Here is a 19,929-nt window from a genome sequence, read left to right on the forward strand (position 1 = left end):
CGCCTATTAATTTTGGGGATTAAATACCAGTAATTTTGTTACCACTTGTCATTTTCCATATCTGAACTCCGGCAACCGTTGTCTTCCAGAAACTTAAATGGAGAGAACTGGGAAATGTGGGGCACCACTTCACACCTCCTGTAATTTCCACAATGTCTTTGATGCAGCAGAGTTAGAAAAAAACCTCTGGGCCTGATGAGGAGGTAAAACCTTCCACCCCCGTTGGCGCTGCAGGTCCATGTAGATATTAACAGATTGGTAGCAAAAACTGTTCCTTGACATCTTTATGAGATGTTGGTGTCTGGGCAATTTCAAGCCTTTTGTCCCTGTGGCATGTGGTGTAAAGCAATATGTTTTTATAGCAGGCTCAGCCACTAAGGCCTCAGGTGGTTACAGATGCAAAAAGGTTTGAACGCCACGCAACCTGGTAAATATTTAACAAGCAGTCTTACAAAGTGCCATAAGTATACCATTGATTGAAGGGAATGACTTTCAGTCAAATGTATCCAATGTACTTGGGCTTTAAATGTGAAACTGAGATACATTTTGTCCTTCTCCCCACATGTAAATCATGCTGCTGGCCCTCCTCTTCCTCTCACTCACCATCTCTCCATCACCCTCCCTCATGCACTCACCCCCTCCACCACTTTCCTTCTCATCAGAAGCTTAAATGTGAATTGGCACTCAATAAAATAGACGACTAAAGGGTGTAAGGATGAAACATTGAGCCAGCTCTTTAAGGATAAGAGACAAATCTGTAATTGGCTGATTACATGGAGATCTTTATGTCAGGTTCCCAACCTGATGAACTGTTTTATTCGCTATACCCGCTGTATCCTACCAGCCACCAAATACAATACTTAAAGAGTTCATATGTTCATGTTGAGGTTAAGTGTAGAAGACAGTCAGAGTTACAAGTAAATAACATTCTAGTTTAATTTTAGACTCAATTACATTAAAATCATTATTGTCTGACTTTATGGGGTACTACTTTAAATCTAGGAGTGGTTAAACCCACTTTGCTGTATTACCCAGGCTCAGTGAATGACATATCTGGTTTTAATGTTTTATGTATAAAATTAATCACACAAAATTACAAAACTGGAATAAAGTTTTAAAAAAAACAAAAAAAAAAAAAAACAATGTGAAGTTCCAATATTGTTTTTGACGCACATTGTTTGTATTTTATAATAATTTGTAAACCATTTTTCTCTTTTAGCTCTTGAACCGTAAAGACAAGACCACCTTCGAGAAGCTGGATTACTTAATGTCCAAAGAAGACAATTACAAGAGGACGCGGGAGTACATCCGCAGCTTGAAGATGGTGCCCACCATTCCCTACTTGGGTAGGTGTCAAAATGGCCGCCGTGCCTGCTTGAAATGTATTCCTGCCTGAAAAGAAAGCCTTTCACGGCCTTTGAATGATACGTCGCCAAAGGGTTACCACATGCGTCTGGAGCTAACCAAATGTTGAACTTGTGGTTCTCTTTGTTTGTGCATGAGGGGGAAGAAATGTCGGTGGAGCATTTAATATGCACTAGGCCTTTCCCGTTGAATGCTGAGACGCGTCTTGTTCTGGGCTATGTCTGTAACTGCAGTAGTGTTTACTGCTCCTATCAGCTTCACAGATCTCAGATGTACCTGCTTTTATTGTCTTATAAATGGTAATACTTCTTTTCCATAAAGTATAGTATTACTTACTTTGCTCTTATACATTTAGAGTTTTAAATCTCTGGTGTGCTCCTATCAATGGTTGGTGATCAGCGAGCAGTGCATGGGGTGTACGTTGGCGTCAAAGGAGTATAGAACGTTAGCTTCATTAGTAATTCAGCAGTGTGGATGAATGAAATCCTTCTCTCGTACTCAGGGAGTGAGTTTGGTTTATGAATCGGAATCTTGTAGAGAGGGTGATCTTCTCATGGTCGGATCTTTACCAGTGGAGAAATAAGTATTACAAACCTCGAGCTGTTAATAGGGTTGCTGAACACCCAGGCTGGTTAGTGTAGCTTCTTTCGTCCACGACCCTACACCGCCTTCTTCTTAACCTCACTCTTGCAAGTTCTTTTTCATCCCCTGCTTTCTCCCTTTGTCAATGTTTTTCTTTCTTTCTTTTCCTCCTCCTTGTTGCTCCCTTTTCTGTCTTTCTCTTGCTCTGGATCCTAGGGCCAGATGTACAACCTTTTGTTTTGTGACTCGCAATTTGCATTTTGTTTGCAAAGTGTTAACAGCACTGTCTGCAATTCCCAAAAGGGTTGCAAGGGACCTGCCTCATTAATATTCATGAGACAGGTCACAATTTGCGACCTCACTGGAAATGGCCGCACTCACAGGGTTGGTGGCCTGCTGGGCTCAGCAGACCACCATGTCTGCGACTACTTTTTTAATAAATACGTTTTTTTTAATTGCAGCCTGTTTTCCTTAAAGGAATACGGGATGCATTTCAAAAATAAAAATGAAAGTTTTCTTTTCATTTTTTCAGAGTGGGCAGTGGTCCGTAGTGCCAATGCGTGCTCTTAAATTTTTTTTTTGCCTGCAATCACAAACGGGAAGGGACCCATGGGGACCCCTTCCCGTCTGCGAACTGGTTAGCACCAATGTGAAATTGGTGTTAACTGCGATTTTTTTTGCGACTGCATTCATGGTCACAAAACAATCGTACATGAGCCTGCGAGTAGCAATTAGGAAGGGATGGCCTTGGAGCGCTCCTTCCTTACTGCAAGTCACAATCCCTATTTTGCGAGTCAGTAACAGGATACCAACTCGCAATATAGGGATGGTACATAGTACAAGACGATTTTACGGTCACAAACGGGGATTTTCTCACTTTCCAACTGCAAAATCGTGTCATACATCTGGTCCTAAGTCTGATGATGAAGCATAAGAGCCATTCCCCAAAAATAAGTGCTGCTACCCACCACTTGCAATCACCAGCACAAATTAAGCTATGGGTGAGTCACTGAGCAGTGCCTTAGCCCCAGCATCTTGTTAAATGAATGAACACAGGAACTCGACTAAAGTTAATTAAGATAGGTCATTGCACTAAGGGAGCTGCATGAGTCTACTCAATTCAAGACCATGGGCTTGATTTAGATGTTGGTGGACACTGTCCCATCCACCAAAATCTAAATCCAATAGGAAAAATGGTATTTAGATTTCAGCGGACGAGATACCCATCGCCGTTGTGACGGAGTAGCCCATTTGCCATCATATAAATCAGGCCCTATGTTTGTTTTCTTAACTTGTGGAAACAAAATCAGCTTGTTAAATGTTTCAGAAGAGTTTGTAATTGAGTTGTGATCTTTCTTGTGGCTTTATCAGGGCACTAAGACCTTTCCGCATTGAATTCGCCCAGATCCACTGGTGCGACACTTGGCACCACTTCCTGTCCTAGAAGTGAAGGGAAGAGAGGAACTATGTAGGGGAGAACAGTGAAGGAACAGCATGATAGAAGACACTTTCTATCAAACATAGAGGAACAAATACCTATGATTCCTTTACTATGCTAAACAAAGAAAAGTAATGGGGTCATCTCAGGTCTTTGTTTTTTTACGTGGTAGGCCCAGCAACACCACATCCTTAGCAGTTAGGGACAGCCAATGAATTATTTCAGGAAGTGTCCCCTGAGCCGTGCCATCTTCCAACATCACAGCGCTCTCTCATGCCTTTTGCATGCATGTGGCACAGGACATGTCTTTCTAGGGGTCGGCTGCAGGGACCGGTCCAATGATCTGTCTTGGAGTCAAGTCTGGCTAGAAAGGCCAATAATCCTTAGCTATTTCAGTTAGCAATAGTGACATTGCACCGATTTACTGGGTGATGCTCCCCATGGGCAGTGGGAAGAGAGAGGATGGGCTCAAAGTACAAATATTGATTGTTCACATTTTTCTGGGTGACAACAAATCTGAGCCTCGGGCGTTTGACGGATTGTATATCTATGTGTGTGTTATTATGGGGTGAGAGCCAACAAGCAATAGCTCACTGTTACAGCACAGTAATAAAATAACGAAAATAAAATATAATTGTTGCAGAATATCAAGGCATCCATCACTGGACTTCTGCTTTCCCTCCATGTCTTTGTCTCCTCTCTCCTCTGTTGTAACGTGTTACTACCCCTCCCAAGGGCCCATGATTTGTGGTCAATGCAATTTGTGACTTTAGATGACTCAAACTTGGTGAGATCAGTGAGTTTGTTACAGCAGTGCCAAGCATTTCTTGTTCAGAAGCACATCATGGAAGGTGTCTGAGTCAGACAAGAAATATTGGTTTACCAAGAAGTGGCGGATGTATGAGTGCCAGAGCTGGTAAAGTTTTAGAATACACTGAAAAGGAGAAAACACTAATTAGCCATCAGTGGGACCACAGAACTGAGCCAAGAACTTGGATATTTATGACAATATATATTTTGAATTCCTTAATCTCAAGAATTAAATCTGACATGCAGCATGAAACCTGATCTTTCAAAGATTAAAGCTGAGTCCAAGGTTTGGCCAGTGGCCACGTCTTTTCTCACGTTTAATTGGGGCTTGTGGTAGACCATGTGCTGAGGTTTATTATCCAAGAACTGTCTCCTGGTCTCGGTTCAACTCTTTCCCCAACCATTCTTTTTTATGTGATTTGATTATTGCTATTGTGTTCATACTGTTTTCTCATTATTATAGTACTTTAAGTGTCTGGCTCAGTTTTATTTAATTGTATAAATGCTCTAATTGTGGCGTTTCAAAAGATGGCGGTAGATGTACCCCATCTCATCCTATGCGCCGTCTAGTTTTTCGTACCAAGAGGTGTTTCTTACTTAATGTCTTTTTAATTCTGTCCCTGACATTACATCACAAAGAACAAGTATCCTGTTGGGAAAAGGCCTTATCAAACTGTGGTGGTGATCTATGTAAAAACATATTTAAATCAACATTTTGTATCACCTTCTTAAGATAGCCTTCATTATGACGCATTTTCAAGAGGAACAGTGCAGATTCCAAAACCTACATTTGTTGAGAAAGATACATTGTTTCTAATTGTACAAGTAAGTGTCTAGTTTATCTCCTTCTAATGCATACTCATAGCTGACCAGGGTATTGGTGCCTCTGTATCTTCGTTAGGGTGGGTTCAGTGATTTCCTCCTTATTCAAAGTAGGGGTGGGCGTAACTTGCGTCATTCTGTGTAGCGTGATCACATGGAATTTTCCAGGAATTCTGCAGCATTACCCAGATTTAAGCGGGAAAAGGAATTCTGTCTTTAGTGCTATTTCTCAGCGCAAATAAGCCTCTTTGTGTCCAAAATAGAAGTGAGGATGCATTATGTGCTAAGAAATAGCACGAAATGCAACAGAACACAAATAGTGAGCACGAGCACCTGCCCATGCTCGCTAAATGTGCTCTCGGGGTAGAATTTTCCCCCAAATTACTCCCAAAATTTAGTGTTATTTTCTTAGTGTAAAATTCATTCTTGCATCAAAAATGGACACAGGGATGCATTTTGTGCTAAGCAACAGTGCTAAGTGCAGCAGAGCAGGAATAGCTTGCATGAGCGGGCGCTCACTACATGTGTGCTCACGGTAAGATTTCCCTCCCCAAGTTATTCTTAATTATGTGAGGGCGAGTAACTGCATAATTATTAGTAATTCTGCATCCAAGATTAATGCAGAATTACCAAAATTACTCGGATTACTCCAGCGCAGTTGAAATTCTGCCCAGGCCTCATACAAAGTCGGGTGCAGTCGGGGAGTTTTGCAGGTTTCGTAGCCGTTGCCACCAGGGCGGCCCCGCCAAGAGGAATGGGCGGCATCCGACAACAGGCAATTGTTTTTCTATGCTGTCAGAGGAGTGTCAGTGGAGAAACACAGTAGCTCCTGATTGGTTCTTTAATCTCAATTGCTGCTTTTGGTCATCCAGATCAGTACATATGGCAAAGAGACGGAATACGCTAACACTGAAAAATGTGTTCTTCATTTACATTTTACATTTGTGGATATTCACAAACCATTTTTGAGTTCTTACCACATTGGCAACAGTTTGAGATTTACATCTGGAAAGGCCAAGAGTAAAGGCATTTCCCTTTCCCAGGCAGAGAGGGAAATGTATCGCCCGAAGATGAGTGGGAGCAAGGGAAAGCAAAAATGTTTTCCTAGTATAGAAGGAACAAGCATTTGCAATGGAATGGGTCTTGCATTTGCTTGAGTTAGACCTATTGGTGCTGTAACACATAAATTGCTCAACCCCGCCTCAAAATTTGGTCTTTTCCTGCCACATAATTCCAGTGGCCCTGCATATAACTAAAGCACTTTCATTTACCTTCTTCCTCTATCTGCAGGCAAAAAAGAATATGTTGCCACTTAGCACCCTAATTTAAATCTACCATGCTAATTCCAATAGAACACCACTTTCACCCCCCCACCATCAGAGTTGCTGCTTGGTTAACACAATTCCCAGAACAAGACAGCCCTGGAGGAGTAAAAAGAGAAACAAACTAGAAGGGCCATCCAAATATATCAAGAGTGTTCAAACAGTCATAGTGTGATAAGGATGTTAAGTTGGCCTGAATCGTGGTCATAATTGCAATAAGGAGAGGTCAATAAAACATGTACAATTATCATGTAAACCCAATAAAACTTTTTATCAGAAATACATTGTTGGCATTAGACTGTAATACTCAGAACAGCCCCTAGAGGACACCACAATGAAAATAGCATTTGTAAGAAATATGGTCATGTAACCATATAATTAGCCCCTAGAGGGCATGACCACATGAAAAGACAGTGGAAAAAGTAATGCAGTGTAACCATATATTTATCCCCTAGAGGGCATAGTGCATTACACATTTTTAGGGCTAGCAGCCCTACTGCAATGAAATTTCAAACAAGGCCTTTAAAACACAAACTACTCCCATCTGTACAACTAAGGTTCCAGCCATGAGAGAGCTTAAAAAGCCTCAATGGTGGGAGGGGTTATAGTTTTTCGGTCCCCACTAACCTAGAGATGATGCATGTTGTGATGAATGTTTTGTAGGTGGTCCTATTGTCCTAGGACCACCACAGGCTGAGTTATGAGCAAAAATGTTTTGTAAAAGTAATGGCCTGCAAAGCATTATGGGGCAAGTTTCCCAAGTGCCGTGAATATTGTAATATCAGCTGTCCCGCTGTGTCAGGGAAGCTGCTTTGAGGCTTTCTGTGTTTTTTACGTAAAGTGTATGTAAAGTGTTTTGGGGAAAGCTATGGAGCGCAAAAGGGAGAGCCAAATAAAATTACTTTGATTATGTAACAGTGTGAACAATGTGACCAGTGTTTCAATACCGCCGATAGAGTTCGCACTGTCACCACCATTGCCACAATGGAGCACGAAGGGGAGAGAAAAAAGAAAAACAATAGTTTGCCCACGCTGAAGTATATCGGCAATCATGCAATAATCCATGTAGCAGGGTCAGTCTGTAAGGGGGTAACAGAACCACCCCTAGGCGGGACAAACGTAAAGCATTTATCAATGATATCAAGGGATTTTTGAAAGGCAAGCCCATGAACGAGTGAAAATGATGGGTGTGAAATGGCGTGGTTAAAAACCCACAGAATACTTACAACAGGTCAAAAAAGCACTTGCACGCTCAACCTAAAAAGGAGAAAAGTTAACTTTGGACTTGGAGTTTTGATTTTTTTTTTTACTCATGTAACATTTTAGGCTTGTCTTTCAACTTGAAAATAGTTCTCAATACTTCTGCAGGATTTCATCTGCAAGTCTGTGATGGCTCAGGTTTTGAGGCTTAAAGTGGGAAAGTTTGTGAATTCCAAAAGGATGTAATTCTGCACCCATGTGAGCCTGTACTCCTGTGGTGTATATTTCAGTCACAGCTGGTTACTGGGCAAAGTGGTGGGGCGGGAGGAATAAAACAAAAATAAAAAAAATATTTGAAACTTACTTGAAGCTCACCGCCGCACCATTGCTCTCGGCCGCACTCCAGACACAGGCTTCCTGATTACCCTCCGGCCAATCATGACGCTACTTAGGGCAACATTATGATTGGCTGGAGCGCCCTTGCTGGGTGCTCCAATGTAGACTAGGAACCTGGGCCTGCTGTCTCCAACCCGGCAACACAGTGACGGGTTGGAGAAAACCCTGTGCGCATGTGTGTTTGGCTGGCCTGAGACGGACGGCCAAACACACATGCGCACTGAGGGGAATGCTCTGTGCCGTCCTCTCCATGGCTGTCATCCCCCCATGGCCGCCCCTTTAAAAATAAAATGATAATAAACACTGTTTATTATCATTTTATTTTTTAAAGTTTTCAACTACTGCTGCTGCTGGTGGGGGGGGGGGTAGTGGGGGTGACGCTCCTCCGCCAGAGCGGAGGAGCCGCCCCTGGTATTATTACAAAGCTGTCTGTGAATGGGGTCCAAGTGGGCTCTCAACAAACCATAAGTACACTCCTTTTTGTCTTTGGTCTGATAGTAAAAGTCTCTTTTCGGATCTTTGGGTTGGGACATCTTGAGAAAGCTCTAGCTGCGGGTTGCAGTGTTAGTGTTAAACCACACACTGGTCTTGCTTACATTAAACACTTTATATGGAAAGTTCTTATGTATGTCAGTCTAACCTCGGATGCTATTTTGGTGATAATTCCATTTTGACTTACTAGAAAGGACTGTGTCAAGTACTGATCTAGAAGGCACGTGCACTCCTCCCGAACTGTTGATTCGCAGCTTTTTTAGAAGCGATGTGATATTAGATTTTAAAGAGACGTTTCCGACCCAATCCCATCACATTGCTTTCAGCTTGGAGGCATTGCGATATGCCATATGGGAGTCATAAAACCCGGCATGGCACCAGGAGGTCTGTTCTGCGACCCTAAGTATGTAGCTAGACATTTCCCTGAACCAAAACAAATAGATAACATCTTAAAGTACACTCTTGTGTGTTTGTGTTTTCAGGATTAAGGGGTCGACCATAAGAGTCGAGTTGTTTTACTTTTCCTTCTTACTTGGTAATTTTGGTTTTTCTTCCCCTTTCACTTTTTAACTTTGGAGACATTATTCAGCCTGGGGTCTGTCTCTTTGATTACTTAATATCAAACATGCAGGGCCTTTGTACAACATCGGTGGCAGGAACGTTCCATGTTTCTGGACAGTTGTAAGATTTCTGATGAGAAGTAACCCGGTGACCTGTGCAGGTTCAAACAGTGCCCAATACAAGCTGATTTATTCCTAGGCCTTGATTAGTATTTTTAAAACCCTGTTCGATTACTCAGGTCATCGGACTAGGAAGGATGAGAGGCGGTGCAGTCTCACTAGTAATTTTTTCACTTGAAGCTCCAATCCGGCTACTTAGATTACTGTGGCTTCTGCCCACTACAAGTGTTGTACAGGTCTCTTTAATACTCGCCACTGCCACTGTGCTTTGTTGCACTTGCCCAGCCTATGAGGTTATTTTTTATTCAACATAGTTAATAAGGTGCAAACATAGCGCCAAGAAGCATCAGAGTGCTTCACCAAGAAAAATTTATTGTGCGTGTAATCATGGAGTGATGAACATAGAACAATACTGAGTGTGAAGGCTCCAGTGAGGTGGACACAAGAACCAGGGGATGATGTAGTGAACATTTAATTCAGAATTCACTCTGTAGATATAGGTTTTAAGACGTCACAGATTAGGAAACGAAGACAGGGTAGAATAGGGATAAGTGATTTGCCCAGAATCACGTGATTTTAGATCAGTAGCACTGATTATTATTGAAATCTATGACTTTAGTCCATATTACAAGGGCAGTATTCTGATCCCAAGGTCAGCAGCTTGGCCACCTGGGCTCGTCTTCTTCTGGGCCATATCTCCTGCCAGGCAGGCTTCGGCCTAGGTGATACCCTTGCTGTTGGGTATGAACTACTTCAAACGTGGATTTGTTCTTTCTTGCAGTCAGGGCGCCCCCTTCTGGATACCTGATTAAAGCAAGGGCTATTTCCAGGCCAGGGCATGTCTGCTTGTCTGTCTGCATTAATGCCAGAAGGAGGCGCTAGAGTGCCACTATAGGTCACACATCTCCTGCGAGTCGAGCTGTCAGGTGTCCCTTGCTCTTGGTCAGAAAGGATCATTCCATCATCCTTTCCTTTGGCTATCTTATCCAGTGCAATCCATCACTCTTTATGGCATGGTTTTCTTAACTTCACATTATTACACTAAATACATAAAAGAAAGTTATCATGTAACTACATAAATGCGACTCCCCCCTATAGTGCATAAATCAGGTAGTAGGCGGAAGAAATTTTAGCTTTCAGGCAATAATCAGTTGTTCCAGTTTGTTGCCAGGGCAGCAGGTTGGCTCAGTGAGATCAGCAATGGCTGTTGAGATCTGTGTGGGACCTACAGGCCCACGTTCAGAAGTTCAAATTACTATACTTCCGAATTACTAACCGTCTATTACTATCTGGTTTACAGGAAAAACCTAGGAAAAAAGTAAAGTAACAAAAAAGTAGAAAAGTTTAGTATAGTGGGCTAATTAAAAGTAGAATACACAAAACTGCGAAAAAAGCAGTGAAAAACCACTAAACTTCAGAAGACGTTTGGGGTTACCTCTAGGTTATGGTTAACGTAGAAATAAACAATGGTGTGAGGGATGACATAATGTAAGGTACATATAGGTTAGGGTTCGAGTAACTAATGGTGTGAGGGACGACATAATGTAAGGTACTCATAGGTTACGGTTCGAGTAACCAACGGTGTGAGAGACGACATAATGTAATGTATGTATAGGTTAAGGTTCGAGTAACGAACGGTGCGAGGGACGACATAATGTAAGGTACGTACAGGTAAAGGTTTGAGTAACCAACGGTGCGAGGGATGACATAATGTAAGGTACGTATAGGTTAAGGTTCGAGTAACCAACGGTGCGAGCGGTGACATAATGTAAGGTATGAATAGGTTGGGGTTCGAGTAACCTATGGCATGAGGGACGACATAATGTAAGATAGGTTAGGGTTTGAGTAAGGCACAGTGTGAGGGATGACATATAAAGTAATGTATGTATAGGTTAGGAACTGGTATGAGTTGACATTGGTGCATGGGATTGAGTTTGGGATACGTTAAATATAGGGGTTGGGTTATGGGTGAGATTACAGTAAGACATGGTGTGAGGGTTGCCATAATGTAAGGTACGTATAGGTTAAGGTTCGAGTAACCAATGCTGTGAGGGATGAATTATTGTAAGGTACATATAGATTAGGGTTCGAGTAAGCCACAGTGGGAGGGATGACCTATAAAGTAATATATGTATAGGCGAGGAGCATGGTATGAGGTGGCATTGGGATTGAGTTTGGAACAGTTTAAGTATAAGGCTTGGGTTATGGTTGGGATTACAGTAAAGTGTGGTGTGAGGGATGACATAATGTAAGGTACACATACATTAGGGTTCGAGTAAGCCACAGTGTGAGGGATGACATATAAAGTAATGTATGTATAGGCGAGGAGCATGGTATGAGGTGGCATTGAGGATTGGGATTGAGTTTGGGTCAGGTTAAATATGGGGGTTGGGTTATGGTTGGGATTACAGTAAGGCGTGGTATGAGGGATGACATAATGTAAGGTACACATACATTAGGGTTTGTGTAAGCCACAGTGTGAGGTTTGACATATAAAGTAATGTATGTATAGGTTAGGAGCATGTCATGAGGTGGCATTGGGATTGAGTTTTGGTTAGGTTAAATATAGGGGTTGGGTTATGGTTGGGATTACAGTAACCCGTGGTGTGAGGGATGACATAATGTAAGGTCCTTGGAAGTTAGGGTTCGAGTAAGCCACAGTGTGAGGGATGACATATAAAGTAATGTGTGTATAGGTTAGGATCATGTCATGAGGTGGCACTGGTGATTGGGATTGAGTTTGGAACAGTTTAAATATAAGGCTTGGGTTATGGTTGGGATTACAATAAGGCCTGGTGTGAGGGATGACATAATTTAAGGTATGTATAGGTTAGGAGCATGTCATGAGGTGGCACTGGAGACTGGGATTGAGTTTGGAACAGTTTAAGTATAAATCTTGGGTTATGGTTGGGATTACAGTAAGGCGTGGTGTGAGGGACAACATAATGTAAGGTCCATAGAGGTTAGGGTTCGAGTAAGGGATGACATATAATGTAATGTATGTATAGGTTAGGAGCATGTAGTGAGGTGGTACTGGGGATTGAGTTTGGGTTAGGTTAAATATAGGGGTTGGGTTATGGTTGGGATTGCAGTAAGGCGTGGTATGAGGGATGACATAATGTAAGGTACACATACATTAGGGTTCGAGTAAGCCACAGTGTGAGGGATGACATATAAAGTAATGTATGTATAGGTTAGGAGCATGTCATGAGGTGGCATTGGGATTGAGTTTGGGTTAGGTTAAATATAGGGGTTGGGTTATGGTTGGGATTACAGTAAAGCGTGGAGTGAGGGATGACATAATGTAAAGTACACATAAATTAGGGTTTGAGTAAACCACAGTGTATGTATAGGTTAGGATGTATATGTAGGTTAGGAGCATGTCATGAGGTGGCACTGGGGACTGGGATTGAGTTTGGAACAGTTTATGTATAAGGCTTGGGTTAGATTGGGATTACAATAAGGCCTGGTGTGAGGGATGACATTAAGTGAGATATGTTTAGGTGAGGGTTCGAGTAACCCTCGGTGTGCGGGATGTGATACCAAGTAAAGCACGGATATCTTACAATCAGGATAAGCGAAAGCATTGTTGACTGGGATTAAGTTTGGGTTTGGTTAAATTTAGGGGCCGGGTTACGGTTGGGGTCGCATGAAGGGGTGGGGCTAAGGCTAGCGTTGTAGTGTGGAGTGTAGAGTTGTAGTTGTCGTGTGGATCTGTGGTAGGGTCGCAGTGAAAGCTTGGCCAAGGGATGGTGTTAGGTTTAGGTTGAGGGTTCGGGATGAGATTAAATTTACAGTACGATGACGTGTAAGAAGAAGTTGGACGTGAAAGGCGTCACAGCAGGTGGAACTGATAATGGGGTCATCTCCTCTTAAAGTAGATGAAGCAACATGGTTTAAGGGACACATGATTGTTAGGCTTAATGAGGGAGTATCAATTAAGAGGGAGTAACAGGGATTATTGTAAAGGTTGATGCACATATATGTAATAGTCGCAATGTAGTGAGACAAATGACATTTTTACTTTTACATTTTGTATTTACCTTAGACTTACATGTTGAATACAACGTTTTTATCCCTCTCTTTTGCTCTACATTTTCCCTCCACTGCATTACATACAATGTAATATATACAAAGCACTTTGTTCTTCTGGGAGTAGCATGATCATATGTGGTGGAACCTCCTGGAATTTAACCCATTGGTCTATCCATGTACTTGGGTTGTCCCTGTGAGTGGGAGTTACTCCAGGTGAGATGCAACAAAGGAATGGATGAGCTGACAATGTCTTTACATAGATGCTCCATGACTTCCCGCGACACACTATGCGTATATCCACCCGTTGCACGTGCACACAGAAGGCGTTCTCTCTGTCTAGAGCCAGATTGACTCCTTTCATAGGCGTTGGACCAGACAGTGCGCGTGCGTGTGCTATCTAGGGGACATTCCTACTAACGTCACAGCACAGCTGGGAAGCCCCAGAGGGCTGTACTGTCACATCAAGGAACAGTGGGGATCCTGCCTGTTCTATGCACATGTTCCAGCACATGTCCCATCTCCACGTATGTTACCACTTATTGCCACATTGCAGTTTTCAAAGCAAAAACTTTCTTGAAAGTGCCTGAACTGTGCAGAGGAATGTATTTCTTGAACTCTCCTGGCGAGAGTCTTCCCCTCCAAAACTAAGTGAGGTGCCTGGAAAAGGAACTTCGTCAAAGTTAATTAACTTATAGTTTTGCAAACTCAGAAGGCATTTTCTGTTAATGTTATCAATTTGTTGGTTAAAAATAATCCCTTCTGTCCTTGTCAGCATTAGCATATTGCAACATAAGTGATATTGTGTTTATTTTTTATGATTCTGTTATGAAGTATGTTTCCAGACTCCCACATGTTCTGTTTAATTGATGGTGAATCGTGGCATGACATCCCCTGGCGCGTAAGCTCCCTGCTCAAGCGGGCCCTGGCCTAGGGTGCTTCCTGCCTCTGAGAGAGCCTTGGAATCAGTTCACCCTGAACTGTTTCTCTTTCAGGGCCCAAGTCTCAAAGACATCAGTGGATCAGCATTCTGAGCTTTAGACCTTCGTAGGGTTTAGAGTTACTAATGTATGTAATTTGCTAAAGTTTCCTTAGTTACCCCTGGAAGCAAGCAAAAGTTACAGGCTTTGAGGAGTGCTTGTTGAAAATGTTTGTGAATTAAATATTTGGACACTTCAGAGGCTGACTGTACAGAGTGCACAAGTGTGCCCGGAGTGAGGCCATCTCACCTGGGCACTGTGAGACTGTGACAAACACATGAAGTAGATACATACAGCCATGCCACAGTCTTTCCCAACACCTCCTTGTCACATTCAAATAGTTGTGCCCTTCTCCCACTCTCCTTCGTTCTTCCACTTTAGCATATTTACTTCCATTCTCCCTACACATCCTCCCACTTGTCTCATCTTTGCATCTTCATCTTCTGTCGGCACCCTCTTTCCTCTACCACTCTTGTCCTATGTTCTGCCCCTTGGTTACCCTTCTTCAGCTCAGGGGCTCCCTATCTCTGCTTCTATTCTTTCCCCTGTCCCCACACCTGCTTCTCTCCCAGGGTTTATTCATCAGGAGGGCAAGCGCCTTATAAATGGTCATGCTGTACCATACCACCCTGCGCTATCATACGTTCATACACCATCCGCTCGCTGACTCTGCCCCATCTCCCCCCCACTCTATCCAGCTCTGTCCATCCTTGGGCGTGCACTTGCCTCTTCCCCAAAGGGATGTCAGCTCCTCACCCTGCACAGTGCTCCTTAGCGCCCTCTACCTGCACTACCAACTCATCTCACGCACATCCACTTCCTCCGCTGCATGGTTGGTCCAGCCCACTTCTTACCCCTGCTTCCCTGCTTTACTTGGGTCCCTCCCCTGTGGCCCCTCGTGCCACCTTCTCCAGCTCTCCGCCTCTTTAGTTCCATCCCTGCGTCTGTGCGCTACACGTCTGTAAATGCAGACATCTATTCCCTGTCTGCCTCCTCTTGGTCTGCCTGTCCCCTCCCCCTGGTCTTGCTGTTCAAATCTACTCTGTGGTCCCCTCAGCACCCCAACTCATTCTTTGAATCTCCTGAATATTCCTCCTTCCCCTCTGGCGTGACTTGTCTTACCCCTCTGCTCTCCAGCGTCCCTTTATCGCGCGACCTTATTTTTACTTTCATTTGCCCTGCCCCACCCCACCTCACTATCTCCCTATTTTGACTTCTAGCCGCTAATTCCCTATTTGTACCCTCTGGTCTCCGAATTATTACTTCCACTGAGCCCCCATCTATCCCTTCCTCCAAAGTTTACTTCTCTTCCTCCACATGCCCCCTCCTTCAGATCTGCCCCTTTGTCACCCCATGACCCCTCAGTAGTCAGAAGCGCCGAGAACCAATATATTGGTGCTACTCCAAGAACGAAAGAAAGCGCCTTGAGGTCTGGCTATTTGCACCAGTTCTCCCTCCTTGGTGCCATTTAACAGGGAGTTTGCACGGTTCTAAGAAGACAGTGTGTTTCCGTTTGCTGTGTTTTGCTGATGGCAGAAGAGGAATTGGAGCAAACTGCATTTGCACTAGATTGTTTACCTCATGTTTGGGGTGTTTGCATAATCAGAACTGGAGAAAATCCATTTTCAAACACAAACGATGGCCTGCAGATAAAGCAAAAACAAAAGCCTTGGTTTCAGGGGGAGGGAAAGGGGCGCTATACTCAGACTGTGTACAGCCTTGGAGTCTGGAGATGAAGCCATGTCTGTCATCCTTAGTTTATTGCAGGAGTTCAGAGCATACGGCCTTCATCAAACGAGACAGACCCCTGAAGGCTGAAATGATGCGCTGGAAACTGCACATTCCATAGCGCTCAGTAATGCAGCAGAAGTACTGCGAGGTCGGCGCTGAGGCTCTCCAGACAGATTGGCTCTGTGCGGGACTGGCCTGCTGTCATGTTTGCACAACTAACAAGCACTTATTTCAAGCCTATTATCTTTCCTATTTCTGTTCATGAAAGGGATTCCCTGCTTCAGAGCAAACACTACACGCCTTTTGGGTGTGTTTTACTGCCCCTTTCCTCTGTCTTCTACTGGGATTTATATCAAACACATGTTCTAATGGACAGAAAAAACTGGGAGGATGGATAGGTGACCATTCAACACGACTCATTCTGGTGGATATTTGTTTTTCCACGACCTCTACTTTCTTTACACAGTTGAGGGTTTTAATACCGATATCATACTTGCTGACTTACTCCTACATGGATTTAAAAAATCACAGTTCTCATCACAGGCGACGTTAACAGGCATTCGATCAGTGACCCTCCCTGCCCTCCCCCCCTGTTTCCCCTTCCCCAGCGCCTTGAGACCCTCACGGGTGAGTAGCGCACTCTACAATTTTTTTTTGATTGATTGATTGATTTGTATAGCTCTGCGTTATCTCTTGGGGTCACTGAGGATGCTCTCAGATAGATGGCATCCTTCCTCAGGGGATGCACCCAGAGAGTCCACCTCCCTCCTTTCACCTCACAGATCAATCACACCATCTGTGGCGTCCCCCAAGACTCCTCTCTAAGCCCAACACACTTCAACATCTACATGCCACCACTCGCAGACGTTGTGAGAACGCACAACATCAATGTCATCTCCTATGCTGACCATACGCAGCTCGTCCTCTCGCTCTCAACGGACCACCACCAACACGAAGGCCAACTTCCAAAACTGTATGAAAAATGCAGGTGCCTGGATGAAAGACGACTGCCTCAAGCTCAAGAAGGACAAAACAGAGGTTCTGATCTTCTGCAGACACTCGACTATCTGGAACAACTACTGGTGGCTAGCAGAGCTGTGACACACCCCACACCCAAAGATCATGCCTGCAACCTCAGCATCATTCTCAACAGCGAAGTCTTCATGAAATGCCAGGTCACACCATTTCCTCACCCTGCTTCCACACACTCCCCATGCTCCACAAGATCTTTGAGTGCCTCCCCATCGGCACAAAGAAGACAGTGATGCAGGCCCTCATCACCAGCCGACTGGAATACAGCAATGCACTCTACGCAGGCACACCCACCGAACTCATGCAGAGACTCCAGATGCAGCTGATAGAGTGATCCTCAACCCGCCCAAGAGAACCCACCTCATCCAGCACCTCAAGGAATTCTATTGGCTCTCGATCCAGAAAAGATTCCACTTCAAGCTCCTGAACCATGCCTACAAAGCCCTCCGTAACCAAGGACCCGCCTATCTGAACCACCACCTTCACCTCCACCAACCGACCAGGAACCTCTGCTCGGTACACATCACCCTCGCAAAGATACAACACATACGCCGCTGCCCTGCTGGAGGACGCTCCTTCTCCCACCTCGCCGCCAAAGCCTAGAACGCCCTCCACCTCTGCATCGCTCCCTCGCTGATCCACTTCAGAAAGTGACTGAAAACCTGGCTTTTCAAAAAAACACCTGGAGCAAGCACCTGTATACCCACTCCGATGACAAGCCGCGCTATACAAACAACGCCTGATAACACCTGATCCCTGGTACGGCCTTGGGGAGCTGTCTGTTTGGAGTATTTTCTCATCCAGGTCTTGATGATTCTCTCACAGGCCAGAGTCTGTTTTCTGTGTTCCCTTGGAAGTTAATACGATTCCTGAAGCACAACAAGACACATTTTAATAGCTCTTTTCTGTAATATCGCTAATTTCTTCTCAACTCTGGAGATGTGGTCTCTAGAACTAGACACAAAGCAGGATGAGGCTTAGTGTTACTCCAAATCTCACTGTGGATTCATGAGACTTTCCCCTTCATAGCCACTTCCTGCTATCTTCACTTACATTTTGAAAGTTATTATCAAGAAAGCAGTTTTTATATCACCTCATTCTTCTTTCTTCCACCTCCCTACATTTCCTTCCTGTTTGTCTCACTGCTGCAATTACTTTATATTCCTGCTTTCTTCTTTTATCATTGCTTTTCTACCTTTCTCTTTGTTCACCCTATTCTGCCTTCATCTTTCTTGTGCTTGGTTAAGGTCTGAGGATGCATAATAAGTCCCCTTCCCCCAAAATGACTGGCAGTGACAATCACCCTCAAGCCCTGGCACAAATTAAGTCCTGCATCTCATTAAAAAAAAAAATGTTTAATCCAAGTTATTCCTCACGGTTCTTCTGTCCCCCTAGTTCTGCTGCAGTACTGCTAATGCCTGCCCTGCATGCTGCCAACAGAGTCCTCTTCTGGACAATAAATGTCATTGCAGCTCCCTGGAACTCTTTCGCTGCCACTGGAAGGATTGCAATTGACCCCTTGCCACCTCCCCAGTGCACTCTTTTCTTTGGCTGCCACTAGAAAGAAACATCAGATCCTAGGCCTACTGCATTACATAGACTGTTGTCCCCCTTCTACAATCCTGCTATCTATTGAATACACTGTTTCTCGCTGAGCCATCTGGGTCTCCAAGCATAGAATTCTCTGTTGCCTAAACTTCCCTAAGGTGAAGAAGACAAAATATTTATTCTAAGTGCGCTCTTGTGCAGCTCCTCAGTGCTACATCTCTTTCTTACTGCAACATCCTGCCCCCTAACCTGCTCACCTTCAGCAAAACAAAAAAAGAACTTGGCCAAGGTCTGCCTACATGAGCAGTTTAATGATCTTAATCCCCTAACCTGAGTCTAGAGGGTAAATTCTTTTTTTTAATTTTTATAAAGAATTTTTATTGGTTTTGCAATTGAATAAAATAATACAAAACAAGCCAAACAATTTTATACAGAAATAACAAGGCGCCAACGGGCACCAAACAGTGGTCAAATCCAATGCCCCAGCCAACACCCTAAATGAATAGATTGTACATGTCAATATCGACGTATCACGTGTGTGCCCCATTTCCCACCAGAGGAAATAGAGGAATGTGTGTGGATTCTACCTCCCATTGTGTCGGTCTGCGGCATCAGGGGTTAAATTGTCATGCCTTCCCACCTCCCCCAGATCTTGTGATATTTATTCGGGCACCCTCTAGCCTCATATACGAGCTTCTCACATTGGGCACACCAATCCTTCCCTCTCTTCCATTTGGTCAGGGCCGGTGCCTTATTGGCTTTCCAGTCCGCCACGATATCTCTTTTGGCCACTAGGCATGCCACCCCTAGCAAGGTTCGCTCTGCTCTGCGTAATCCCGAATCCCCCATAACCCCTAGTAGGGATATCAATGGTGTCAGCTCCATGTCCACTTGCAGGGTCAAGGAGATCTCTCGCGAGATCATCTTCCAATAAGTATTAATAGTCGAGCATGACCACACCATGTGAAAAAAGTCAGCGTCTGGGCTCATACATCGGGGACAGTCAGCTGTAGGCCGGAGCCCCGCCCTGTGCATTTTGGAGGGTGTAAGGTAGGCAGTATGGAGGTAATAAGTCTGTATTAGTCGGAGACGTGTCGCCATGGTCAGGGTGTGGGGAGCTGCCAATGCCTCAGTCCAGTCCTCCTCTTCCACAGGGCCCACCCTTCCCTCCCATTTCCGACGAAGTTCCTCCAGGGAGCAGGCAGTGGAAGTGATTAATGTGCGATATACCTGGGAAACGCCTCCCCTACCCAGATTCCCCATCAGGGCCCTCCTCTCCATAGGACTGCTTACGGGTATGTTGTCCCCTGTTTGGACCTGCGTCAGAAGGGCATGCCGGACTTGGAGATATTTGTGGAATTGTGTCTTATTTAATGCAAAGGTTTCTTGGAGATCCTCGAAGGAACGCATATGCGTGCCCTCCCATACATCACCCAGTGTAGAGATGCCTATATTATCCCATTTCTGGAATCCCTCAAGACCCGCCACCTCTCCCAAGC

The 19,929-nt window shown here is 44.2% G+C and overlaps 1 protein-coding gene across 2 annotated transcripts in view; it reads left to right on the forward strand.

Moving 5' to 3' along the window:
- Positions 1–19,929, forward strand: part of RALGPS1 (Ral GEF with PH domain and SH3 binding motif 1) — a 1,336,836-nt gene that overhangs the window by 581,199 nt on the left and 735,708 nt on the right. For both annotated transcript variants that reach the window (XM_069241780.1, XM_069241778.1), the window contains exon 9: positions 1,220–1,346. In XM_069241780.1, the coding sequence (XP_069097881.1) occupies positions 1,220–1,346 (127 nt within the window). The remainder of the gene's footprint in view (positions 1–1,219; positions 1,347–19,929) is intronic.

This window comes from Pleurodeles waltl, chromosome 6 (assembly GCF_031143425.1).
Source record: "Pleurodeles waltl isolate 20211129_DDA chromosome 6, aPleWal1.hap1.20221129, whole genome shotgun sequence".
In the NCBI taxonomy this organism is placed as follows: Eukaryota; Metazoa; Chordata; class Amphibia; order Caudata; family Salamandridae; genus Pleurodeles; species Pleurodeles waltl.